Source organism: Eumetopias jubatus, unplaced genomic scaffold (genome assembly GCF_037043125.1).
Source record: "Eumetopias jubatus isolate StellerSeaLion01/CBP00866 unplaced genomic scaffold, mEumJub1_p1.0 scaffold_7, whole genome shotgun sequence".
Classification (NCBI taxonomy): domain Eukaryota; kingdom Metazoa; phylum Chordata; class Mammalia; order Carnivora; family Otariidae; genus Eumetopias; species Eumetopias jubatus.
In genome coordinates, this window is record NW_028274813.1 from 10276740 (window position 1) to 10303939 (window position 27200).

The 27200-nt window shown below is 54.9% G+C and overlaps 1 protein-coding gene and 1 pseudogene across 4 annotated transcripts; both read left to right on the forward strand.

The window, feature by feature from the left end:
- The first annotated feature begins 931 nt into the window (after positions 1–931).
- LOC114205398 (alpha-1-antitrypsin) lies at positions 932–12678 on the forward strand. 4 transcript variants are annotated; one of them, XM_028098884.2, is made up of 7 exons: positions 932–1067; positions 1461–1673; positions 2934–3037; positions 7913–8571; positions 9976–10246; positions 11413–11560; positions 12430–12678. In XM_028098884.2, the coding sequence occupies exons 4-7, from the start codon at positions 7917–7919 to the stop codon at positions 12619–12621; spliced, it is 1266 nt and encodes a 421-aa protein (XP_027954685.1). In that variant the 5' UTR covers positions 932–1067; positions 1461–1673; positions 2934–3037; positions 7913–7916; the 3' UTR covers positions 12622–12678. The 4 variants fall into 4 exon arrangements, with proteins under 4 accessions (XP_027954685.1, XP_027954694.1, XP_027954676.1 ...); XM_028098875.2 differs by lacking the exon at positions 2934–3037 and having other exon boundaries at positions 933–1067; XM_028098893.2 differs by lacking the exons at positions 1461–1673; positions 2934–3037 and having other exon boundaries at positions 932–1150.
- An 8779-nt stretch (positions 12679–21457) lies between these two features.
- Positions 21458–26058, forward strand: LOC114204672 (alpha-1-antitrypsin-like; annotated as a pseudogene).
- Positions 26059–27200: the final 1142 nt, after the last annotated feature.

A 27200-nucleotide genomic window follows, 5' to 3' on the forward strand; every position in this document is an offset into this window, starting at 1 on the left:
CAGGCTGGTCCCCACGCTCTGTGGCTGTGGGGCCTCTGAAGTGTACCTCCACCCTCCTGACTTGGCCCAGGGCCCCAGGAAGGGTAGGGTGTCCCCAGAAGCTTCTTACTTAAACCAGCCCACAGCATCTTCCTAGGATGCATTCACTCCCAGGGAATCAGCCTAGAGGCTACTTTCGACAATTCCAGAAGCCACTGAGTGGACAAGACGTTCTCTACCATGGCTCCTGGTTCAAGGAACACTGTCACTGAGAATGGTCCCTGGGTGCCCTCCACCACCGCCAGCCAGGATTCCGTCCTTGCTCGGTTTCCCGGATCATCCCACCCCTTCTTCCTAAGATATGTGTCCAGAGGAGCTCTCCGCAGCAGGAAGCCCCAGGGGAGTAGGGACCCTGGAGCATGCGGATCGGGAGATAAGGAAGGGCTGAGCATGGAACCTTGACTCAGATGGCACAGGGCCCCGGAGCCCCTCACGTGCTCCCCTCCAAATGTCCCAGTCCCTGCTGGGACGTCCTGCATCCATTTTGTACCCAGCCAACATCCATGACACACACCTCTCCCATACCCACAGACCCTTCCCAGCTTCCGTGGGGCTCCAGCTGGGCATTTCTCGGGTGGCTCGGTCTTTCCCTCTACGGCTGGCCCTGGAAAGCTGCCAAGATGCCGGTGCCAGTCCCTAGGCCAGGGGGGTGACACCTGCTATCTCCGCAAACGCCCTGAGCCCAGTGCGACCCTCCCTCTTACAGAAGCTCAGAGGGACAGGTTGACTCGTTGGGGTCACACGGGCTGGACACGGCTAGAAGAGCAGGTGACAAGCAGGACTGCCTGGGCCAGGGAGGGCCGGCTGCACCCGCCTGGCTACCCACAGCTTTGTGCAAGGCGGCTTCCTGTCCCAGTTCCCCGCCCCTCCCGGACCTGCTGCCTCTGACACCCAGAGCCTCCTTCCTCCCAGGCTGGCAGAGACAGTGCACTGCCCAGGTGCATACAGAGTGCCAGAGCAGGAGAAGGAGGAGGAAAAGGCAGGCTGCCACAGGAGGTGTGGAAGGCACCGCAGCTCAAGGATTGGAGGTAGAGGGGGTGTAGGGCAGTGCCTTCCCACCAGCCCCGAGGCCACCAGGCTGAGGGAGCCAAGCTTGGCAACGGAGTGGAAGGTGGGGCACTTGGCATTGCCCATCCACTGCAGGGAGGTGGGAGGGGCAGCTGGGTTTGGAGGGAGGCCATTGTACAGATGGAGAAACTGAGACATGGGGCAAGGAAGAGATGCCCGGGAGGTATGGAGGTCAGGCCCCACTTCAGTCAACACTCACCTCTCTGAGCTGTGAGGGGATGGAGGGCCCCAGTGGGGAGAAGCCCATCCAGCCAGCTGAGGGAAAGAGCCTGAAGCCCGATGGTGGAACTGGGATCAGGATGGGAGTGGGGAATCCTCCCCTCTCTGAGCTCGTTCCTGCTCCTGTCTGGCAGGTGGCATGAACTCCCCTCCCAGAGTCACTGAGAGCACTGAATGAGAGAAGCCTGGGGGGCATTCCCGGAAGCCTCCCCTCTGCCGCAGTGACACCAGGGAGACCCACGGGCACAGGTGGGGCCCCATTATTAAGGGCTCGCTGTGCACACCCAGCACCGGGCTCTGAACTAACCCAGAACCGCTGCACTGAATCCTCACAGCAGCCCAATGAGGTGGGTACCGTTGTGATCCTCATTTTACAGGTGGGGAAACTGAGGCACGGGGAAGTGAAACAGCTTGTCTGAGATCTCACAGTCACTGAATAGGGGAGCTGGGTTCTCAGGTCTGAACCTATGTGTAGCAAAGGAAGCTGCGGGCCGTTCACCTGGCACAGTCCCACATTTGGGACCGGGGGAATGAGAGAAGGGACAAAAATGCCCTCTGCCGCTCCATCAAATACGCATAGAGAGCCTGCCATGTGCCAGGCAGCCATCAGAGCGCACAGAGAGGGATGTGGTCTGCCTTCAGTTTTTAAAGAGATCACAGTCAAGCAAGGCCCAATCAACCTCAACCCTGTACTACCACCTCTCCCACTGCTAGTGCCCTGGGGGCCTGCAGTAGCTCCAGAACAGGGCCTCATTCCCAGGAGAATTCAAGCATATGTGGATCGTATTCCTCTGCTGGGAGCCACACCCAGTGGAAACAGTAACAGGCTGAGGCTGGCCAAGAATTCAGCCTCGTCCTGCCCAGAGAAGCCCGGAGAGCCGGGCTGAGCAGACCCAGATTAAGAGCCCACTGTGTGCCAGGCACTTTACAGAAGTTATTGTGCACAACCCTGACAACCGTGCTAGGGGGCGGGACTTCCAAACCCCTCTGATGCAGACAAAACCACCCCCTGGTTCAGAGAGGTGAAGCAGCTTGCCTGAGGGAGCACAACCCTGCTTTATGTATTTACCATCTGACCGCTGGTCTGTGCCCTGGGCCGCCCGTGCCAGCCCAAAGCGGCTGTGTCAGCATCGGTTATGGCCCATGTTCCTCCTCGGGAAAATCGACAGAGCTCGTATCTGGGGCTAGCTTGGTGACTACGAATGAGCAGCCTCTCCACCCTGGACCTCTGCTGCCTCCTCTGCCAAAGGCGCTTTTCACTTCCCCGCCTCCTCCAGCGCATCTCCAGCAGGAGACATCTCAAGGGGCCTGGGTAAATAGTAGCTCTTGCTGGGGCAGCCAGTGAGAATTCCCCAGTGGGAGGGCAGGCCCCCAAAGGAATGCTGTCCCCAAGAGTGCCTGAGTCATGCCACCTCTCCATGGATGCAGGACGCCACGGTTTATGAGCTGGGTACAATGACTGCCTTTGGTAGACGGGACAGAGGGCCGTGGGCTGCCTGGGCAGGGCACACACGGGTGGCGCGGGTGGACAGCTCAGCGGTGGCCTCTGGACTTAGACCCCGTTTGCTCCTCTGATAACTGGAGTGACCTTAGTTAATATTCACCAGCAACCTCCCCCGTCATCCCTGTGGGTCCACGGCTTAAATAGGAACCAGAGACAAGGCTCTGTCTCCTCAGCCTTGGTCACCAGCCCCGGCCTGGGACAGTAACTGTAAGTATGCCTTCCACTGGGGAGAGCCTCTGGAGGCCCCCGTGCTGCCAAGCAGGCCCCGGGGATGCAGGGAGGATGGAACAGGCTGGGGCTGGAGCCCCTGTCATCATGGCAACAGCAGCCCCAGAGGTCCCTCTCCTCTCCCAAGCCTGCCCCGGGGCCTCCAGTGTGTCCACCAGTATCTACTGGTGGATACACTGGCCCTCGAGGAGCCGCGGGGAAGTGGCGACCCCAGGAAGGAGCACACCTCTGTGGGCACAACTCCTATGTCCCTCCTGTTTGTCCCCTGCCGGCCTCACCACCTTCCCCGGGCTTCCCCTTCTGTGGGTGAGAAAGGTAAGGCCCAGAGAGGGACCGTGGAGAGCCCAGGCTCCCATAGAGACCTTGTGGGGAAGCCAGACGGGACCAGAGCACAGAGTTCCAGCCACTCATGGGGTCTCCGTCCTCTGCAGAAACGCCCAGAACAGAACCATGCTGGACCCCCCGTGCTCAGTGGGTCTCTGTGTGCCCTCGTGCACGGTGGAAGATGGGAAACCATGGAGGGGGCCCCGGCTCGGGCTTTCCGCTGTGCTCCTGAGCCCTCGCTCTAGCCAGCCGGCTGCTGAGCTCCTTGCATGCGGCCAGCCATTTGAGCCTTAGAGCAATCTTCCGAGGTGGTCACTGAGATGATTCCCATTTTACAGATAAGGAAATCAGGAACAGGGAAGCTCATGACTTGCCCCAAATTACACACTATCCAGGATTCCCACTGGGGCCACCTAGATCCAGAACTCACCCTCCCAAACCTCTACCTCCCACCAACATAATTCTCTTGGGTCTTAGGACCCAGCTGGGGAATGGGAGAAACCCAGGTGGGCTAGCCTCGAGGCCTGTTTGATGTGGGGTGACCCTGGGCCCCTGCTCAACCTCTCTGTCCTCTTGGACAAACTGTAGACAACCTTTGCCCTCTTTGCTCTCACCCCGCCCTGGCCCCCCAGCCTTGATCTCTGGAGAGTGGGAAGGATAAAATTTTTCTGTCATCAGTTCTTGGAGACGGGGGCTACAAAGATGACCAAGGCCAAGGCCACCAGACTCCCATGCAGTGCTCCAAAAGATCCATAACTATATCGATAACAGCTAAGCCTCCCTGACAGCTGACTTTGTGTCAAGCATTTCTTGGCACTTTGTACATGTTTAATTTGCACAATAGCTCCGTGGGAAGTGCACCCTTGTCATCTCCAGGAAACGGAGTTTCAGAGAGGTTAATTAATCTGTCCAAGGTCACACAGCTGCTATGGAATTGAACTCAGGCATCATGGCCTCAGAGCCACTGGCCAGAGGCACACGCGATGCCCTCTTCATTTAGCCCGATCACATCCAAGCATTTTTCTGTTGCAAGGTCTCTGGCTTTAGCTTTGTAAACAGAGAAGGATTGAATGCCGAGTCCCAGAATCAAAATGCCAGGCATTAAATCCCAGATTCATAAGCAACCAGGTCTGTGGTTTTCAGTAAGTTGCTCAACCTCTGGAGGCCTCAATTTCTCCATCTATAAAATGGGGCTAATAATCATTCCCACTCCACAGGGTAAGCATTGGGGGGACATTAGATGAGACAGTGCGCGTAAAACACCTGCTGTTTACTGGGTGTGACCACCAGGATGCTGATGCTGGTGCTGGTGTTCATTCGACACGGGCTTTGGCAGCTAGGAGGCAATACATAAATACTCAGAGAATTGAATTTAAAATTTTCTGAACTCAGAGGCAGTTCCCGGCCCAGAAGGGGCCACATCTCTGGTCCTGGGCAATGTGGCAACTGGCCAGGAAGAAATCTGCCAGTTTTTTACATGTGCACCTTACCTGTGCGCAGGTACGGGGAGAGCTTCCACACCTGGCAGGTGCTCGCCCGCCCACCCACTGCCTTGTTCGTCCCTCACATCTGCCTGGTGAGGGATTCTTTTCTCCACAGACAGGAAGCCATGGCTCAAAAGAGTGCACCTCCCCGGGGCTACTTGCCCAAACTCAGCAAGGCTGGGTCACACGTGGGCTTTTCCAGTGTCAGGGTTTAGCAGGTCGTTGATGCCCCAGTGGCTTTCCTGGACCTCCCTGGGTCACCCCGATCATTCATTTTATGCTCATGGGTGGAAATAGAGGTAAAGGTAAAGGGAGGGCTCCCTTCCTGCGCCCCCACCTGGCACACAGCTCACACCAGCCCTGGACGCCAGGAACGTCACTCTGACGTCTTCATTCTTTTGGTTTAAAGCTTGATCTGTCTATACACCTCTGGGTGCTTCACTATCTACTTTATCTACTCCTGTTGCCTTCCCCAGCATTAGTCTTTGGGGGATGCAGGGTACGGCCTTTGATAGAAGGGCATGGAGAAAGCAGAAGTCTGGGGTCCCTGAAGTTGGAAAGAATACTTGAGAGACAAAAGGAAGCCGACAGGAGGCCCAAGCCCAATGCGAGGGTCCCTCGGGGCCCCGTTCTGGCATTCACAGAGCCCAAGACCAGAGGACCCAGTTGTCTCAGTCTGCAGTTCAAGTGGCGGGAAAACCAAGACTCTTTCCAGCTTTGTCACTGGTTTGCTATGTGGCCTTGACAAGGCCCTGACCCTCTCTGGATCTCAGACCTTTTACTATAAAAAGGAGCCAGGAAAGGTGATGTGACACCCACTGAGATGGATGTGTTCACCACCGCTGTGGCCCCTCCCCAGCTCAGCCCAGGCCAGCAGCCCTTGGAGGGAGAGGGCACCCCACCCACCCCCTACCCACCCACCCCCAACAGGAAGTCTCAGTCCATTTTGCTCCACCAAACCCAAATACCTTCTGAGAATCCAACGTTAGTCCAGGGGAAACTCGTTTAGGTCTTCCCCCACCTCAACTTCAGCAGCTGGGGACTTGCGTGCCCAAGGCCGAGGGGATGCTAGTGGTCCCATCAGGGCTGGACGCCACAGCCTTTGAGGCCCCTTCGATATTTAGTGTCCCCACCCTGCAGAGACCCAAGTCCCTCATGATCTCTGAGCCCTGCAAAGACGAGGGGTCTCTGCAAACCATGAAGACCCGCGCCAAACCCCGGTGGGGAAGCGAGGAAGAGCCGAGGGAGATGGACGTCTGCAGAGCCAGTGCCAACACTGGCTGATTACTTTAGGAAAAATATAAACACGTATCACGTAGCATGCAGTCCGTCAGGTTTGGATTACTTAGAGGCACCAAGGCCAGAAAAAGGGTGGCGAAGAGAAACCAGGGCTGTGCTTCATTTTGTTGTTTTTTTTTTTTTTTAAGATTTTATTTATTTATTTGAGAGAGAGAGAATGAGAGATAGAGAGCACGAGAGGGAAGAGGGTCAGAGGGAGACGCAGACTCCCCGCCGAGCAGGGAGCCTGATGTGGGACTCGATCCCGGGACTCCAGGATCATGACCTGGGCCGAAAGCAGTTGCTTAACCAACTGAGCCACCCAGGCTCCCCATTTTGTTGTTTGATTCGAAAGAAACTTTTATAAAAAGTCTGTGAGGATAGACTTCCTCATTTCCAGCTTCTTCCCCCCAGGTTTTCAAATTCCAAATTCAAAGATTCCTTTGTCTTTGTGTTTTACTAAAACGATGAGTTAGTCCCATGAGAAATAGCTAGCCATGTGGCCGCAGACACACTCTCCTCGGCTTGGACCTCAGTTTCCCCACCAGGTTGTACTCAGGGGGTGCAGACTGGTGGCCCTGAGGCGGGGGCACATCTGGGAGCCACAGAACACATGTCCCTCCCCTGCCTGCCCTCCGAAGGCTTCTGATTTGCAACCCCTAGCAGCTTCTAGAACCTGTCAGTGTAAGGTCTGATGCATGGACTTATTTCACAAAATTTTCCCAATACCCCCACTTTCTATATGAGGTAGAATGAGAACCAGGGAGAGCGAGTGGCCTGTCCTGGGTCATATGGCTGGCCGTGACAGAGCCCACATTAGAACTCAGGGCTGTCTGAAAAAGGGATGTTTTTTGAAGTCCTACACCCCACCCCACACACAAGTACACACCCCCTAACTTGCTGGAGAAATCAGTATCTCTACAGCCCGCATCACTGCCAGGCCCAGAGCCGGGACAGAGGTGGTGACGACAATGGGCAGGTAAGCTCACTGCAGGGACTGCACCCCATTCGTGTGGCTGAGGCCACAGACGCATGTGGGGCTGCCCTTCAGCTCAGGCAGAGTTGCTGGGGGCTGAGGCTCACCATGACTGGTGAGTGGGGACAGCTCTGCAGCTCCATGCATTCTGGCTGTGTGTCACTGGGCAGACTCTTACCCTCTCTGGGCAGCAGCTTCCTGTCCATTAAATAAAAGGAGCTAGTGGAAATGTTCCCATTCCTCATCCAGTCATACCTGAGCCTGATCTGGCCCGATTCCTGGGCAGTTGTGCACAAGTCTCTTATGCTCCTTGTGCCTCAGTTCCCCCTTATGTGAGACAGGATCTGTGACACCTGCACACAGGGCCACTGCAGGAAGTAGGCAGCCATCAAGAGCATGGACTCCCATCCAGACGGCCCGGGTCTGTGATTCTGCTCCTGCTACTTTCCTGCTCTGTGGCCTTGGGCAGGTGGCTTCAACCTCTCTGGCCTTCGGTCTCTTCCTCTGTGGATGGGCAACGGTCCTGTGCCCTAGGTCACAGGTCATCACGAGAGGACAATAAGCTGAGACAGCCAAGTGCCTAGAATGGGACTCGGCACGCGGTGAGCCCTGTAAAGTCTTTGCTACTGTTCTGTCCTTGTGTGATGAGGATGTAGGAGAGTGCTTGGCCCAGCGCCGGCACATAGTAGAGGTTTAGTAAACTCTGGACGCTCCACCTGGGGTCAGTCAGTGGCCGGGGGACTCACCGTGTGGCCTGACTCGGGCGTGGTGCCCCTCCTCTCTCTCTTGCAGGACAATGCCATCCTCCATCACCTGGGGCCTCCTCCTGCTGGCAGGTCTGTGCTGCCTGGGCCCCCACTCCCTGGCTGAGTATCTCCAGGGAGACGCTGTCCAGGACACAGTTGCATCCCAGCACGATCATGAGCACCACCAGGAGCCAGCCTGCCACAAAATTGCCCCAAACCTGGCTGACTTCGCCTTCAGTATGTACCGCCAGGTGGCTCGTGAGTCCAACACCACCAACATCTTCTTCTCCCCCGTGGGCATCACTACAGCCTTCGCCATGCTCTCTCTGGGGGCCAAGGGTGACACTCATGGCCAGATCATGGAGGGCCTCGGTTTCAACCTCACTGAGAGAGCAGAGAGTGAGGTCCACGAAGCCTTCCAGCAACTCCTCCGCACCCTTAACCACCCAGACAACCAGCTGCAGCTGACCACTGGCAATCGTCTCTTCATTACTGAGGGTATGAAGCTGCTGGATAAGTTTTTGGAGGATATCAAGAACCTGTACCACTCAGAAGCCTCCTCTACCAACTTCAGGGACACTGAAGCGGCCAAGAAACAGATCAATGATTATGTAGAGAAGGGAACCCAAGGGAAAATTGTGGATTTGGTCCAAGATCTTGACAAAGACACAGTTTTTGCTCTGGTGAATTACATTTTCTTTAAAGGTAAGGTTGCAACACCAGCCTGAGCTGTTTCCCACGAACACATTCAAAAATATTCTCAAACACACAGTTGTTAAACTTTCCATAGCAGTGCAGAATGAGTGGGCAGTGAGTCTCCACATGTGTTATTTGGTTTCCCACACACAACCACTGTCATACTTTCCTCGATCAACTAAAGTCAGGCGCTGATGAGTGGGACAGTCATCTTCTCTGCAGGACTTTTCAGAGCCTTTAATGTCCTAGTGTGCCTTGTCGATCCCTACCAGGGAGGGAGGTAAAATGGGCAGTTTTAGCAGAGTATATGAAGGGACTGGGGTTTCTTGGAACACAACTTCTGATAACTCCAGTGCAGTGGGAGGAGGGACGGCTTTGGAGTCAGAAGCACCAGGGTTGGAATCCTTCCCCCACCGATTATTAGCTGTTTGATTGTGGGCAATCATCGTTCCACTTTGAGGTTTCCCCTCTGTAACAGGGACATACTAATACCCTTGTTGTCAGGTCTCTGTGAGGACTGAACAAGTTACAAAGAACACAGGACCACAGGCTCATGTAACAGGTGCTCAAATGAGCTTGAATCTCAGCCTGGCCTCCTCCCTGAGGGATGGCAATGTGGGGGGCCTGTGGGCCGCGGAGGGCACTCTAAGGTAGTGGAACAGCCCATGGAGATGGCCTGGTGGGGGAGGAAAGACGAGGCCAGCATGGCCTCCTTCACTTTGCCGGCTCCTCATTCTGGAGACAACAGTGCAATGGAGAGCCCCGGGCCAGAGTCAGCACATCTTAGGTCCCAGCTCTGCTTTGGGGCTTCTGGTGGGTCTGGCCCCTCTCCAGCCTCAGTCTCCATCTCTGTCCAATGGGAGAGTTGGGTGCAGGGGCCCCCGGGGCACCCCTCCACTCTGACTTGCCCAGATGGGGCCGCTGTCTTGGCGTGGGGGTGGGGGCTGGGGAGGAGCTGCCCAGGCATCTGCATTCCGCACGGTGATCCAGGGAAAACTTTGGAGTCGGGGGGAGAGTGATTTCCTGAATGACAAGAACCGCCCGCTAACAAGGGGCAGGGAGACTCAGACAAGGAGGTGCTGAGTAGGACTGATGTCAATCATTTTCATTTAGAATCTCCCAAGCCACCCTCAAATAAGTAAGCATGAAATACAAGTAAAAATCCTCGCTCTGTACATCCAGCTTGGCATCCCTTAGCCTCCATTAAGATAGACATTCTGGATCCTACTCAGGTCTTGCATTGTTCTCACGGAAGTCCTTTCAGTAGATTTCACCGCAGCCCCATTTTCCAGCTGGTGAAACAGGTTCAAAGAGTAGGCTCTCAGCGAGGAGGTGCAGGGCTTTCTTAGCGCCCCCCATATTGTCCCAATCTTCTCCCGCCTCTGGCTGAGGCCCACCTTGCCTTCTCTCCAGGCAAATGGGAGAAGCCCTTCGAGGAGGAACATACCACAGTGGAGGACTTCCACGTGGATGAGCACACGACGGTCAAGGTGCCCATGATGAGCCGCCTGGGCATGTTCGACATCTATCACTGCGACAAGCTGTCCAGCTGGGTGCTGCTCATGGACTACGTGGGAAACGCCACCGCCATCTTCATCCTCCCTGACCAGGGCAAGATGCAGCAGCTGGAGGACATGCTGACCAAGGAAGTCCTGGCCAAGTTCCTGGAAAACAGACACACCAGGTGATTCCCAAACCGGAGAACAGCCCAGGCGCTGCCTCGTCGGGACCCAGCCACCGGGAGGGAGGGTGGACCCACATCCCATGGACCGCACAAATGCACATGACCCGGTGTCCCGGACACAGGCTCACGTCACTCCCACCACACCGGCCAGGCTCCGGGAGAGGGACGGCGCCCACGGGGAGGAGGCCAAAGCCCTGTGTCCTTGGGGACTCCCCCCGCCCCGGACACTGCCCCTTCCCTGTGCCAGCACCCGGAGCAGGGTGAGCAATGCCAGCATGAGCCCTGGAGAACCGAGAAAGGAGACGTGGGCTTCTGGAAAGGGGAGCAGTGGACAGTCAGGGCTAGAAGGGGAGAGCTCGCCTGGGGACCAGAAAAGCACAGGCCCAGGTTGGTTTGGGTTCCTCGGTCACTAGACCAGTGTGGTTTGGTGAGGTCCCCAAGTGAAGTGATATGTGAGCATGCAGCGCAGATTCGTGCATCACTCAGTAGTCATACGATGCCCAAGGCCTCAGGAACTAGTTTATCGGGTCCACTCCAAAATACACATCCCTTTATAAATGTATGCAATAAGAATATAGAAAAATAATCCAATACATTAAAATTAGAATTAAGAAATAAAATTAAAATGCAGAAGACGGTATAATGCACATATACATACACACATACATATGAGAATAGAAAAGAGCATAAGGTTAAAATTAAAATAGCAGTTTTAAGACCTCTTTCCCGGCCCCGCCTCCCCCACCCCACCAGAGGTGACGACCTCACCCCTGTGTTCCCTGCACCAGAGGCTAAGGAAGGAGACAAGGTGGGGCAGAACCCAGAGTCGCTCACAGGGAGCCTCTGTGCCCATCAGCTCACTCCGGCAGACCCTTGATTCAGGCCCTGGAGAAGTCCCCATCTGGGGGGAACCTAACCCTGCAGAGCAGTGTGCTGAGGGCTCCCCAGTGGAGTGCCCCGAGGGCTGCTCAGAGGAGGCAGAAGGCAGCCCCTGAGACTTTGCAGGACTAGCTCATCCCTGTGACTCTACATTCTCTGGCCCCAGGGGCTGGAGGAACGAGAAATAGAATAAACCCATGCACACCGCCCGTCCCCCTGTGGGAGGGAGAAACAGCCAGAAACGAGACACTCCATGTGTGTAACCCCCTTGTTTCCTGTCATGACAGGTCTGCCAGTTTACGTTTGCCCAAACTGTCCATTTCGGGAACCTATGATCTGAAAACCGTCCTGAGCAAAATGGGCATCACCAAAGTCTTCAGCAACGAGGCTGAGCTCTCGGGGATCACGGAGCAAGGGCCCCTGAAGCTGTCCAAGGTGAGTTGTCCCTGGCGTCCGTGGGTCAGAAGGTGCCACAGCGTGTACGGGACCACAGCGCAGAGGTGGTCTGGGGGAGGACAAAGGGACACAGACGCACCTGCGGACCGAGGTCCCTGAGGAGTGCCACCGGAGCCACTGGGACTGGAATGTGGGCAGGTGACAGTGGAGGAGGGGCCTCACGGGCTTCTGCCACATTAGGGACTTCTGCGCTGGTGGCACTGACCCTCTGGGTCATCTCTGGCCAGGGCCTTCCCTTCTTTGGGCCTCAACGGACCCATGTTTACCAAGACAGGCTTGGGCTCAGGGATTTCAAAGAACTTTTGTCCCCTGCGTCTGGGACCCAGGAGCTACTGGCCAATCACAGAGTCGGAGTTAACAAGTGATTTTGCCTAAAGATGACATTTATTCAGGAGAGTGGCAGGTGACCAAAGACACCACTGCAGCCCCATGGCTGGCTGGGAACTGAGTGCCTGGTGTGGACCAGGCACAGGGAAGGTCCCTGTCAACGTCCGGGGCCCCAGGGCACTTGACATCTGATACTGAAAACAAGGCAGGAGCCAAGGAAGACGAATCACAGGGAAGTCTCCCTGCTGGGGTTGTGGGCGGCTTCCCAGGGAGACTGAGCAGGTTGGTGAGGATGGAGAAGTAGGGTCCACCGGTGGAGTCAGGCAAGGGCTGGAGAAGGTGGTGAAGGCCTGTGTGTTGCCTGTAGGGAGGGAGGTCGGGGATGGGGAAAGACAGGCTGCGTGGAGGAAGACCTGAATGAGCCCCTCCCTGGGCCCCTGCACCCCTCCTCTGGCCTTGCTACCAGGCTGGGGGAGGGGACGGCCCCGCTCAGCACCGGCCCCTGTGCTCTCTCCCTGCAGGGGCTGCATAAGGCTGTGCTGACCATTGACGAGAAAGGGACAGAAGCTGCTGGGGCCACGTTTGTGGAAGCCATCCCCATGTCGATGCCCCCAGGTGTCGACTTCAACAGCCCGTTCCTTATCATCATCTATGATAAAAACACCAAGAGCCCCCTCTTCGTGGGAAAGGTGGTGAACCCCACCCAAAAGTAACTGCCTTTTGGGTTTGGCTCCCTCCCGAGATGACATTAAAGAGTGACCCGGCCCAGGCTCGAGTGTGACGTGTGAATCCTTCAGCCCCCCATCTCTCAGGTCTCCCTCTCCGTCCCCAGGAAGTGGGTGGAACAGTCACAGCATCTCCCCTGTAGGCACTGTCCTACCCTGTAGTGGCACTTACACTGTCCAGGAGCTGTGCTACGCCCAGAACCACTGCCTGCAACACACCGTTTAGCGGCTCTTCCCCAGTCACTATGGAAAAGTCTAGGCTCTCAGTCTTATCTGGGAATCGCCCAGGGGGATCGCAAGGGCTCAGATACCAGCCTGCAGACCCCACCTCCACCAAGCATCGCTGGCTAAGCCCCCCAGCCCTGGTGCTGCTCGCGGAGCCCCCCATGAGAGCACCCCCTGCAGGGCTGCCAGCACCAAACCCGAGGCTTCGCCCCCACCCCCCCCCCATGGCTCCCAGGGCTTTCAGCTCACACGGGGGCTTGGAGCTGCCACACCTCCAACCACAAAGAGAGACGCCTCGGTCCCCTTCTCCTCCCACCTTGTCACCTGAGCTAGGCTTGGGCTCCTACCGCTCAAAGGTCTTTCCTGCAAAAAGCTATGGTTGATTTTTCCTGGAAACTCTTTCAGTGGGGCTAGGCTAGGAACACATATTTTGTCCTTGTCTTCCATCTCTGCCCCAGGACCCTCAAACACATTACCCGCAGCAGCAAGCGGGTCTTCCGCATCCTCTTCTCTCCAGGTGGGTCTCTGCGTCTTGGGCTGTGTCACCTGCTCAGACTCGTCCCGGTTTGCCAGAGCCCCCAAGACACTTACCCTGTGTCCTCTTCTACCCAATCATGGGGCCAGGTTGTGGCTCTGGAAACTCATTCCAATGAGTCCTTGGGCATGGGACAGGAGCCAGGCCATCAACCTCACTTGCCCTCCCTGCCCTCCCTTGGCTAAGCTCTGACAGGGGACACTTTTCATCTGGCCTTGTTCCTGCCCCACGGCCCACCCTGTGGTCTTCAGAGGGAAACCACAACTCCTACCACAGCTAGTGGCCATCCCAGGAGCAGCCCTTTCACTAAGGGCCATGTGGTTCTTTCTCATCCTCCAGAGTCCCACGGAAGGGTTATGGCACTCGGGAAGTCCTGCCGGACCCCCAGCCCGAGGGAGCCAGCTCCCGGGACTCACAGGAATGTGCTTGTCTGGGGCACCTGGGTGGCTCAGTCGTTAAGCGTCTGCCTTCGACTCAGGTCATGATCCCAGGGTCCTGGGATCAAGCCCCGCATCGGGCTCCCTGCTCAGGGGGAAGCCTGCTTCTCCCTCTCCCACTCCCCCTGCTTGTGTTCTCTCTCTCGCTGTGTCTCTCTCTGTCAAATAAATAAATAAAATCTTAAAAAAAAAAAAAAAAGGAATGTGCTTGTCTGTGGGAAAGACTGCCCCATCCCATAAGAACCTAGTAACGCCCCCCTTAAGTCACTCACGGAGGCTGACCGCACATCCACACAACTGCGGTGAGTCATATGAAATTTACACCTTTTAAGTCAGAAAGGCCACATGTGTGCAATTCCATGTAATCCAATATAACGGTTAAAACTTCAGCTGTCTCCCAGATAAGTCTGATATCATCCCGATTTCTCTGCCTGGACACATCCAACCTCCACAAATTCCATTAATGATACACCCGGTGTCAAACACCCGGGACGATGCCAGAGTGAGAGCAAGTCCAGACCCTGCAGCGTCCCAGCTGTGTGACTTTGGCGAAGTCACCAAACCTCTCTGGGCGTCAGCATCTTCATCAGGGTTATAGCCATGACTTTGAGTTGGTGTATGCTTCAAAGCAGGTACTCAAAACAGCTTTTGAAGGAGAGCAGAGCTGGGTGCCGATGTAAGGGGTGACATTTGTGACATTCATGAGCTCCTCTGTAAGCCTGGAGCCCCTCGAGGGGCAATTCCAGCATTTACTCCTCACTCAGCACTGTGGAGCGGCGAGTGGAGCGGCTCGGCTCTCATGTGCCCATTCTCCAGGTGAAGAAACAGAGGCTCAGAAAGGCCACTGGTCTTGCTCGAGGTCATGGAGCTAATAAGTGGCAGAGCTGGCTTCAGGAGCCCCACTTGTTCCTGCAAACCTCAGCACACCACCCACGCTCCCCACCAGACACCCACAAGCTAGATTCCTGCCTGAAGCCTGGGCGATGCTGGGGCGCACAGCCACATGCTGAGGACACCTGTGCGGGAAAACACCCTCCGCCCCAGAGGGCAAGTAGCCGATCTGCGGGAGCCTTTTTCACTCGAGGCTGAAGAGCTCACAGCCTTCAGCAAGCAACCTGCACAACCCTGCACACCCCCCCCCCAATATTGGGGAGCACATGCAAAGGCCAGCTGGGACTCCTGGAGCCCAGGGAAAGACCAAAAAGCTGGAAGACCTAAGGGCGCTCACCTAAGAAACCATCATTCCACTTCCAAGAATGGTCTGCAGATACTTTCGTCTGAGCTGTGGTGACAGAAACCCAATTCGAATGACCTGAAAATCCCCAGTGCGGAGGTCACAGGCTCTTGACAACCCACAGGGTCCATTCATGGGTGGGCAAAACATCCAAACAACCTTGTCATAAGGAGGACAGGAGTGTGACACTAATCAGCCAGGGCAGCCAGAAGCCCCGGCTTTGCCTGTTCTTTCAAATGTAGTCACTGCCTAGTGTGACCCGCAAACCAGTCCCTGAAGGACCCAGGCTGCCATTCGTCATCCCCCATTGACAGACGGAGGTTAGAAGACCTGCCCAGCACGGGCCTAGAAATCGGGTGCCGCACTCAGGCCCGGGCTGCCCCAAGAGCGCGGGATGTCCCATCCCTCTCAGATCTTACAGGCGAGTCCAACCTTCCGGTCCGCACGAGAGCCACCTGTCTGGCCTAAGGCTGGCTGCAGCCCAGCCACTGGGACTGGGGACTGGCGAGCATGTACCAGCAACTCTGGGGGAGGCGGGGCTGTGTCACGGGGGCCAGGCTAACGGCTAATGGCGGGACAGTCCCGCAGGGAAGGGCCTGGCCCCGGGTGGGGCTGAAGGCTGATTGCCAGGGACGTTTGTTCTCAGAAGTCAGAGCTGCCTTTCCACGACCCGGTGCCCACTGACAGTCACTTCCGAGCCATGGGACTCAGGACATAGTTCAAGACTCCTGACAGTGGCAGAGTGAAGAAATCGCTTTGTTTATTTATGCACATTGCCAATGTCTGCTGTTCCGTTCACTGTGCTCTCCGTGAAAGGCACACCACGGCACTAAACTACTTCTGGCAGCTCTGATTTTTCATCATCACATCGCGTGCAGTTGGATTTGTTGAAACGAAGGGTGTGTGCCTCTTAATGTTGATAGCGGTCTGTAAATGGCCCTCGCCTCAAAAAAGGTGATTCCAATTTACATTCCCACCATAAGAACAATCGTTTCCTTACAGTTGTTGTCCATCCAGTAGATTACAACAGGCTCGTTTCAGGGAGACCTCGATACTAAGACGAGCTCACTCACTTATACATGTCAGGGCCACTGCAGTTTCCTTCGCTGTGACATGGGTCCTTGTCCAGAGCCCCCATCCATCCTCCTTCCCTCCACCACCACAGTCAGCCCAGGTGTGTCAGCCCCGCCCCATTACCACCTGCCTTCCTGCTTCCAGAAATCATGGGGCACATCCTGAAAGTAAATTGGACTGACTGTGCTGTGATGGATTAGGGCCCCTCTCAAGACAGCTGACAGTGAGTTGGCATCTTTCAGCACCAGGGTTCTAGCCAAAAGGTCTGGCGATGTCACCGGAGCCAGCTGGAAGAGGGAGGGCAGGGAGAGAGGTGCCGAGCACCTGCAGGGCACACAGGCCCCACTGTGAGACTGCTCCCCCCAGAGTGTTGCCCCCCCGCCCCCAGCTCGGGGCTGGTTCCCAGGCTGCACGTCCAGGGTGGGGAGCCCCACAGCTGTGCCCAGCTGGCCGAGCTCTGGGCCACCTGCTGCTCAGGGAGCTGAGCTGTGGAACCACCAGTGGCATGTTAAGGTCTGTGGGCTGCCGGGCAGCTCTGCAGAGCCCAGACTTGGGGCCACTTCCCACGGGACCCAGGCCCGGAGGGCAGCGAGTCTCCTGCAGCCCGCCTGGTCACAGATGCCACTGAACCCTGCTTTTGGGTGGACCTGGAAAAAGTGTTTCTCACTCCTGCGATCAGGATAAAAAGACCAGCAAACTGCAGCACCAAGAGCGAACCAAATCTAAACTGCAGGTTCAGACTTTGGTTAATAGCATTGACATTGAGTCCTCGATTGTCACAAGTGTCCCACAGCTGTGCAAGATGTTCCTATCAGGGGAACTGGGGTGCAAGGGGGGGAAGGTACCTGGGAACTCTCTGTGCTTTCTTTTTTTTTTTAAGATTTTATTTCTTTGACAGAGAGAGACACAGCGAGAGAGGGAACACAAGCAGGAGGAGTGGGAGAGGGAGAAGCAGGCCTCCCACAGAGCAGGGAGCCCGATGCGGGGCTCGATCCCAGGACCCTGGGATCATGACCCGAGCTGAAGGCAGACGCTTAACGACTGAGCCACCCAGGTGCCCCCTCTCTGTACTTTCTGTGCAATTGTTAAAGTCTTCATGTATGTATGTATGTATGTATGTATGTATGCATTTTATTTATTTGACAGAGAGAGACACAGCGAGAGAGGGAACACAAGCAGGAGGAGTGGGAGAGGGAGAAGCAGGCTTCCCGCGGAGCAGGGAGCCCAAGGCGGGGCTCCATCCCAGGACCCCGGGACCATGACCTGAGCCGAAGGCAGACGACTTAACCAACTGAGCCCCCCAGGCACCCAAATAAAGTCTTTTTTAAAAAAGAAAAAATATATTATGATGGAAATGCCTAAGGCAGTGTGATAAAGCACACAGAATTCAAGAATCCCAAGGCAGCCTTCGAAATAGTGTGGCAGCGTGAGCAGGGCTCCCGACCACACTTGCATCTGAGCCGGCCTCAGCTCCTGTCACTGCAAAATGGAGACAGTGAGACCAAACTCGTTCAAAGTTTCCTCTATGGCTGATGGTGCAATGGCGTCTTTCTTCAGTGCTGGTCCTTACCGAATATTAAACATCAGACTGCAGATTCTGAAAGTAGCGGTTTGGGGGCCTGGTTTCCCCTGCCTCTTGATTCGCTGGCAGAAAATTAACAGAGGGGTGAATTACAGATACTTCCACATTTTGTTCCTGAAGACCTGAGTTGGGAGTCCGACAGCCTGGGGTCTTTTCAAGGCTCTACCACGAACGAAGGCGCCCGGGGCGCTAGGGAAGCCACCACCCCTCTGTGAGCCTCGATTTTCTCACCAGTAAAATGGGAGCACTAAGCTCCCTTGGGTCCTGATATTCTGCCAGATACTCACCACCTCAGGGCAGCCCGACGCTGTTCTTTCCCATCATAGTAGGCCCACTATCATGATGCACCTGGCAGGTGCCTGTTACTTCCTTTCTGTGCCCAGACAAATGGACTTTGGAGCCCAGAGGACACAGATTCCAGTGCCCAGTGTGAAGATTCCAAGGGCTGGGACCTTGGCAGTCACAAGTCGGGTGACATCAGGGGGCCGACGTTTCTCGGAGATCAACCATGTGTCAGGCACAATTCTAGGCTCTGGAGGTGTTGTAATTCACTTTCTCCTCCCGACAGCTCTGTGAGGACAGTATCAAGGCAAAATGAACTCTGGGTCTTGCATGACCAGGGGGCCCCCAGCAGCCCATCCTTCCAATGGCCCTTGTGCCTCCTGGATCCGCTGGACTAGCCCACTTCAAAGAAGAACAGCAAGGCCCTCTGATGATATCAGGCACTCGCCGCCTGCACCCTGGAGGCTCCCCAGGCTGATTTCCTGCAGCGGGGGTGGCTGTGGGTCCACAGGACTGGGTGTCCCAGCCCCCTGAGACTGCCCCATAAGTAGGGGAAGCCCCGTGAGCCAGTGTGGGACACCTGCCGTGCACGTCCAGCCCGTCCAGCCTGTCTGGGAAATCAGTGCATTCTGCTGAGTGAGTCACTTTCCATCAGCCTCCTCCCGAGCTGACACTGGTCTGCGAGGCGGAGCCCCTGTGCCAGGATTATAATCTCCACATAACAGAGGAGAAAACCCAGGCACAGACAGTTTGGGCTCTGATTTGCCTGGTCAGGATTGGCAGGCAGGCTGTTCCGCTCAGTGCCGCCAGTGGGGAGGATGGAATCACGCCATTCAAACACTCCCAGCACATAGGAGGCCCACTATCATGATGCGTGCTGGTGGGTGGGACAGCTGGAGGGTTGCTTTTCCCTTCTCCCAGCCACCCCAGGCTTAGAAAAGATCCTGTGGCCTTGGTGGTCTTCCCCTGTGTCTCTGCCACCTGCAGGTGGCAGGGACAAGTCCCCTTGAAGCGCCCTTTCCACGTTCCCAATGTGCTTCTCCAACACACCTCAGGATCCTTCTCTTTTACCTGGTTCCTTTTCAGCTCCAGCCAGAGCCAGAGTCCTTGCCCTTGCCATGTAGCTTCCACGCCCCTCACTTAACTATCTTACTGGAGAAAGCACATGCCCTTTTAGCTTTCCCCCAGAGCAACCTGCTCCACAGATTTCCAAGGGATGGCGCGTGGTGCCCCCCGCCGACTCCCTGGCCCCCCCGCCCTCTTGCTCAGTGGACCCTGGCCTTGGTCTTGTCGTTGGAACTCCTCCTCTGAAAGCTTGAGGTGTATTCATTAACTCCCCAGATAACCTTGCTATCTTGTATGTCACCTCCTTCCCTTTCTTATCTGGGTTCACGGCCCCATCTCCCACTCGTTGGCCCCTTACTGGTTGTAAAAGCTTTTGTTTGCGAAACCCACCACCCTCCTCCCCCAAAGAGTTGATCTCTCAGGTCCCTTCTGGCCATGAGTTTTGATGGCTAGCCTGGCTTCACTCACGTCTCCAACAATCTCATTTTAAAGAGGAAGCTCAGAGAGATGAACCATTTGTGTCCTGGGTCCACAGCTAGCGAGGGATCGAAGCGGGTTAGAACCCAGGCCTGTCTGACGCTAAAAAGTGTGCTTTTAACCAGCTCCTCCCCTCCACGTCAACCCTCTGCCACCGGCGTCTCCGAGGCCCCTGCCACCCGAGCGCAGGGTGGGGACTCGGGTGCTGTCCGGGGAGCCGGGGAGCTGACTGTGGGGCCCACAGAGTGTGGGGACCGGCACTGAGACTCATCATGGGGCCAGCTCAAGAAAGGTTTCTAGGGGCTGCAGCTGGGCATGAGCGTTTAGTGGGAACAACCCTGACACTCAGAGGAACTTGTCATTAAGCTCCCAGTGACAGGAGGACCATCGGGGCATCTGCGTTCCCAAGGTGACAGGTGAGGAGATTTGCTGCGGTCTCCCGAAGCCCTGCCACAGCATGTCACAGCAGAATCCTGGGACCCCCCGCTAAGAAAGGGCCCTCACCCAAGGAGCATGAACACCTCCGTCTCACCGGGTCCAGTGAATGCCGTGGCCCCAGTGAGCCAAGCCGGGACTCAGTGGACCCAGACCTGCTCTGAAATGAGAAAAGTCTGTCCAACTTGGAAAAATGAGGCCTTCCAAGTGGGCCATGTGCTCTGAACCCCTCCTCCCCCTGCACAAGGGCACTTTGACCCCAGGAGACCCTGGGCAATGTCTGAAGAATTTTTGTTTGTCTTACGTAGGAGTCGCGAGATTGCTACTGGCATCATGTTTTGTCTAGGATGCGTCTGAACATCCTACAATGCACAGGACAGCCGCTCCCAGCATGGAATCTTCCAGCCCAGAACGTCAATGGTACTGAGCTCGAGAGCCCTGACTCCCGGTGTGCTCAGCCCTCAGAAGCAGCCACGTTCCCGCTTCAGAGAGGGAAGTATTAGGTGAGCATTTCTGAGTACAGAGCACCGGACCAGAAGCTTGCAGACCTGTCTGGGGCCAGTGCTGCTTGACCAGCCGTGCGGCCTTGAGAAAGTTCAGGAACGACTCTCCAAGCCTCAAGTCATTGAAACAAAAGTAAATGCCTCTGAGTGCCCTGAGGTTAAGGGCCCGCAGCGCTTTTGTCAGCCTCATGCCCCAGACCCAGAACATTATAGGGTCAGATCCTAATCCACTCCAGGCTAAGATGCCCCTACTCTGAGGGTTGTAGCAGCTGCAAGGAAAGGGGGATGAAGTGTACGGAGTCAGGCAGAGTCTGGGCCACCATCAGCCAGGATGGGTTTCTGGCTGTGTGTCGTTGGGCAAGATCTTACCTCCTCTGGGCAGCAGCATCATGTCAATGGGGGCAAATGGGGGACTATTCCAGATCCAGGCATCCCTGCACTTGACCTGATATGCTTCCTGGGTAATCGTGCACCCGTACATTATGCTTCCTGTGCCTTAGTTTCCCCTTATGTGAGACAGGATCTGTGACACCTGCACACAGGGCCACTGCAGGAAGTAGGCAGCCATCAAGAGCATGGACTCCCATCCAGACGGCCCGGGTCTGTGATTCTGCTCCTGCTACTTTCCTGCTCTGTGGCCTTGGGCAGGTGGCTTCAACCTCTCTGGCCTTCGGTCTCCTCCTCTGTGGATGGGCAACGGTCCTGTGCCCTAGGTCACAGGTCATCACGAGAGGACAATGAGCTGAGACAGCCAAGTGCCTAGAATGGGACTCGGCACGTGGTGAGCCCTGTAAAGTCTTTGCTACTGTTCTGTCCTTGCGTGATGAGGACGTAGGAGAGTGCTTGGCCCAGCGCCGGCACATAGTAGAGGTTTAGTAAACTCTGGACGCTCCACCTGGGGTCAGTCAGTGGCCGGGGGACTCACCGTGTGGCCTGACTCGGGCGTGGTGCCCCTCCTCTTTCTCTTGCAGGACAATGCCATCCTCCAGCGCCTGGGTTTTCCTCCTTCTGACATGCTATCAGGTTCCCGGCTCCCTGAACACATCCAGGCAGGATTCTAAGCTCCATCAGCATGCCCCCTTCCCCAACATAGCCACCAAACTGGCCAACTTTGCCTTCAGCCTGTACCATGGACTGGCCCATCAGTCCAACAACAACATCATCTTCTCCCCAGTGAACATCGTGGTGGCCTTTGCGAAGGTCTCCCTGGGGACCAAAGGTGACACTCGCACCCAGATCCCATAGGGCCTAGATTTTAACTTCAAGGAGACACTTAAGGCCACTGTCCACAAAGGCTTACAGCATTTCCTCTGCACCCTCAACCTGTCAGACAGCCAGTTCTAGCTGCCCAGCAGAACTATACTATTCGTCGATAAGAATCAGAAGCAAGTGCGTAAGTTTTTGGAGGCTGTCACGAAGCTGTCCCACTTCTCCATCAACTTCAGAGACACTGAGGAGGCCACAAAACAGATCAACCAGTATATAGAGAAGGAAACCCAAGGAAAAATTGGGGATTTGGTCCAAGATCTTGACAAGACACAACTCTTGTTCTGGTGAATTACATTTTCTTTCATGGTAGGCTTTACCACCAGTATGAGCTGGTTCTAAAGGAAACACGCAAAAATATTCTTAAACACTCACTTTGTAAGCTTTCCTTGGCAGTGTGGGAAGGAGTATGGCAGGGCATGTCTGCAGCTGTTATTCATAGTATCCCACACACAACCACTGTCATACTTTCCTCGATCAACTAAGGTCAGGTGCTGATGGGTGGGACAGTCATCTTCTCTGCAGGACTTTTCAGAGCCTTTAATGTCCTAGTGTGCCTTGTTGATCCCTACCAGGGAGGGCGGTAAAATGGGCAGTTTTAGCAGAGTGTATGAAGGGACTGGGGTTTCTTGGAACACAACTGCTGATAACTCCAGTGCAGTGAGAGGAGGGACGGCTTTGGAGTCAGAAGCACCAGGGTTGGAATCCTTCCCCCACTGATTATTAGCTCTTTGTGGGCAATCATCGTTCCACTTTGAGGTTTCCCCTCTGTAACAGGGACATACTAATACCCTTGTTGTCAGGTGTCTGTGAGGACTGAACAAGTTACAAAGAACACAGGACCACAGGCTCATGTAACAGGTGCTCAACTGAACTTGAATCTCAGCCTGGCCTCCTCCCTGAGGGATGGCAATGTGGGGGGCCTGTGGGCCACGGAGGGCACTCTAAGGTAGTGGAACACCCCACGGAGATGGCCTGGTGGGGGAGGAAAGACGAGGCCAGCATGGCCTCCTTCACTTTGCCGGCTCCTCATTCTGGAGACAACAGTGCAATGGAGAGCCTCAGGCCAGAATCAGTATGTCTTAGGTCCCAGCTCCGCTGTGGGGCTTCTGGTGGGTCTGGCCCCTCTCCAGCCTCAGTCTCCATCTCTGTCCAATGGGAGAGTTGGGTGCAGGGGTCCCCGGGGCACCCTCCCACTCTGACTTGCCCGGATGGGGCCGCTGTCTTGGCGTGGGGGTGGGGGGTGGGGAGGAGCTGCCCAGGCATCTGCATTCCGCACGGTGATCCAGGGAAAGCTTTGGAGTCGGGGGGAGAGTGATTCCCTGAATGATAAGAACCGCCCACTAACAAGGGGCAGAGAGACTTGGACAGGGAGGTGCCCAAGTAGGACTTGGGGAGCTTCCAGATACACCTAATAATTTTCATTAATCATCTTCAGGCCATCTAAGATAAACATAAAATCCAGGTAAAAATGCTTGCTCTGTACACCGGGACTGGAATGTGGGCAGGCTCTGTGCCATGTAGCCTCTGTGATATATAAATTCTAAAACCTCCTCTAGCCTCACTTTAGCCCCACAAAGCCCTTCAGTCCCCTGATGGGGTCCTTGTAGCCCCAATTTACAGCTGGTGCGGCTGAGCCTCAGAGAGAAAAGCCTTACCTGGGCACTCCTTCTAGCACACTTATGCCAGCCTTCTCCCATCCTGGCTGATGTGCACCTTCGACTTTGCAGGCAAATGGAAGGATAAATTCAAGTTTGAGCGCATGGTGGAAGGAGACTTCCATGTGAATGAAAAGACCACCATCAAGGTGCCCATGATCCAGCGCCTGGGCATGTTTGACCTGCCCTGGGACCGGGAGCTCGCCAGCTGACTGCTGAGGAAGCGCGCCGAGGCAGAGTCAGCGCCTTCCTGATCCTGCCTGGCCCCAGGAAGATGCGGCAGCTGGAGGACAAGGTCTCCGGAAACCAACTCTCCAACATCCTCAGGGTCATTAACATATGGTGCTTCCCGGTCCAGGGCCAACCTGGGTGCTGCCACGTCGGGCCCGGCCGCAGGGAAGGAGGGTGGACCCACAATCCCATGGACCGCACAACTGCGCATGACCCAGTGTCCCGGACACAGGCCCGCGTCACTCACATGGCACCAGCCAGGCTCCATGAGAGGGACAGTGCCCACGGGGAGGAGGCCAAAGTCCTGTGTCCTTGGAGACTCCCTCCCCCACCACTCCCCAGTGGAGTGCCCCGAGGGCTGCTCAGAGGAGGCAGAAGGCAGCCCCTGAGACTTTGCAGGACAAGCTCATCCCTGTGACTCTACATTCTCTGGCCCCAGGGGCTGGAGGAACGAGAAATAGAATAAACCCATGCACACCGCCCGTCCCCCTGTGGGAGGGAGAAACAGCCAGAAACGAGACACTCCATGTGTGAAATCCCCTTGTTTCCTGTCATGACAGGTCTGCCAGTTTACGTTTGCCCAAACTGTCCATTTCGGGAACCTATGATCTGAAAACCGTCCTGAGCAAAATGGGCATCACCAAAGTCTTCAGCAACGAGGCTGAGCTCTCGGGGATCACGGAGCAAGGGCCCCTGAAGCTGTCCAAGGTGAGTTGTCCCTGGCGTCCGTGGGTCAGAAGGTGCCACAGCGTGTACGGGACCACAGCGCAGAGGTGGTCTGGGGGAGGACAAAGGGACACAGACGCACCTGCGGACCGAGGTCCCTGAGGAGTGCCACCGGAGCCACTGGGACTGGAATGTGGGCAGGTGACAGTGGAGGAGGGGCCTCACGGGCTTCTGCCACATTAGGGACTTCTGCGCTGGTGGCACTGACCCTCTGGGTCATCTCTGGCCAGGGCCTTCCCTTCTTTGGGCCTCGACGGACCCATGTTTACCAAGACAGGCTTGGGCTCAGGGATTTCAAAGAACTTTTGTCCCCTGCGTCTGGGACCCAGGAGCTACTGGCCAATCACAGAGTCGGAGTTAACAAGTGATTTTGCCTAAAGATGACATTTATTCAGGAGAGTGGCAGGTGACCAAAGACACCACTGCAGCCCCATGGCTGGCTGGGAACTGAGTGCCTGGTGTGGACCAGGCACAGGGAAGGTCCCTGTCAACGTCCGGGGCCCCAGGGCACTTGACATCTGATACTGGAAACAAGGCAGGAGCCAAGGAAGACGAATCACAGGGAAGTCTCCCTGCTGGGGTTGTGGGCGGCTTCCCAGGGAGACTGAGCAGGTTGGTGAGGATGGAGAAGTAGGGTCCACCGGTGGAGTCAGGCAAGGGCTGGAGAAGGTGGTGAAGGCCTGTGTGTTGCCTGTAGGGAGGGAGGCTGTGGTTGTGGAAGGACAGGCCAGGTGAGGAGAGAGGCCTGAGTATGATAATGAGGCACAGAAAAGGGGCCAGCCCCCGGGGAGGAAAAGGTTAAGGAGAAGTGTCCTTGAGGCGGTTGGGTAAACATGACCTATTGAAGGAGCCCATAATTACCAGCTAAAGAACTCTGACTTATTAGTCCCCATTCACACACACACACACACACACACACACACACACACACACTCACACACCTTTCTCACACACACATACGTTATGCACACACACACACATTTACTGAGCACCTACACTGAACAGGGCTCCTCACATGAAGCACCTTAGTGGTCCTGGGAGTCCATATTGGATAGCTCTCATCTTCCCCTTTAGGAAACCAAGGTTTCAAGATGAGTTGTCATCTCCTTGAGGTGACACAGTTAGTTAGTGGGGAAAATGGGATTTAAACCCAGGTCCTTGTGATGGAAAGTCATATTTTTTCTACTATATACACCATGATGATTCAGTTGTAAATTTTGTGATCCTTTAATAAAAATGCTCAAATGGCAGACACCCAACTAGCAATTCTGCTTATTTGTCATTATTTTCATTTTTATTTCAACGAAGTGCTAGAAAGACCCAGGTCCTTGACGGGCATTTGGAAAGATCCCTTCCCTGAACCCCCATGACAGCTCTCATTTCATCACATTGGCCTTGGTCCCAGCTCTGCGTGGGGGCTGGTGCAGCCTGTCTCTGCTTCCAGTAGGCCCCTGTGTCTCTCCCTTCCAGGCCATGCATAAGGTTGTGCTGAGCTTCGATGAGAATGTGACAGAATATTCTGGAGCCACCCCTTCAGAAGAGAGCATCTGGTCTAAGCATCTGTCCATCCAGTTCAACAAGCCCTTCTTAGTCATCATCAAGGATGAGAACACCAACGTTCCCCTCTTCATGGGAAAGATGGTGAACCCCATGCAAAAAATGACCATCCCCTCCCAGGCCAGGCCCCCTCCCTAGATGACATTAGAGAATGGTGGACCTGCCCAAGCATGAGTGTGATGAGCACATCCCTAATATTCTTGTCTTGAGGTCTCCCTTTATATGTGTGGAATCCAGGTCACAACAAGTGTTCATGTATCCACTTAGTTCATATGCATTGAGCATGCACACTGTCCAGGCACTGTGCTAGGCAAGGTGAAATGTTGGCTGAAACCCACAGTTTAATAAGCAGACATAGAAAGCGAGCAATGACAGGAGATGGCTTCTTGGGAAGTGGGACAGGACACCTAGTTAATTATTTAGATTTTGGTAGAAGTGTAACAGGCAAAGAGGGAAAGAGGCAAGGCTAGGAAGGTGATTGAATCAATAATCAAAATCTCCCAACAAAGAAAAGCCTAAGACTCCATGACCTCACTATTGAATTCTCCCAGACATTTAAAGAAGAATTCACACAAATTCACACAAATTGGACCACTTTCTTACACCATATGCCAAAATAAACTCAAAATAGATTAAAGACCTAAATATGAGATCTGAAACTGTAAAACTCCTAAAAGAGAACATAGGCAGTAATCTCTTGGACATCAGCCTTAGGAACATAGTTTTCCTCAGGCAAGAAAAACAAAAGCAAAAATAAACCATTGGGACCACACCAAAATAAAAAGCTTCTGCATAGCAAAGGAAACCATCAACGAAACAAAAAGGCAACCTACTGAGTGGGAGAAGGTATTTGCAAATGCCATATCCGATAAGGGGTTAATATCCAAAATATGTAAAGAACTTACACAACTCAACACCAAAAGACAATGTATTAAATTTTAAAATGGCCAGTGGACCTGAGTAGACATTTTTCCAAAGACATCCAGATGGCCAACAGACACGTGAAAAGATGCAAATCAAAACCACAATGAGATATCACCTCACACCTGTCAGAACGGCTAGTATCAAAAAGACAAGGAAAAAGGAATCCTTGTACACTGTTGGTGGGAATGCGAACTAGTGCTGCCATTGACAACATGGAGGTTCCTCAAAAAATTAAAAATAAAAATATCATACAATCCAGTATTTCCACTATTGGATGTTTACCCAAAGAAAATGAAAACCCTAATTGGAAAAGATATATAAACTCCTATGTTTAGTGCAGCATTATTTACAATAGC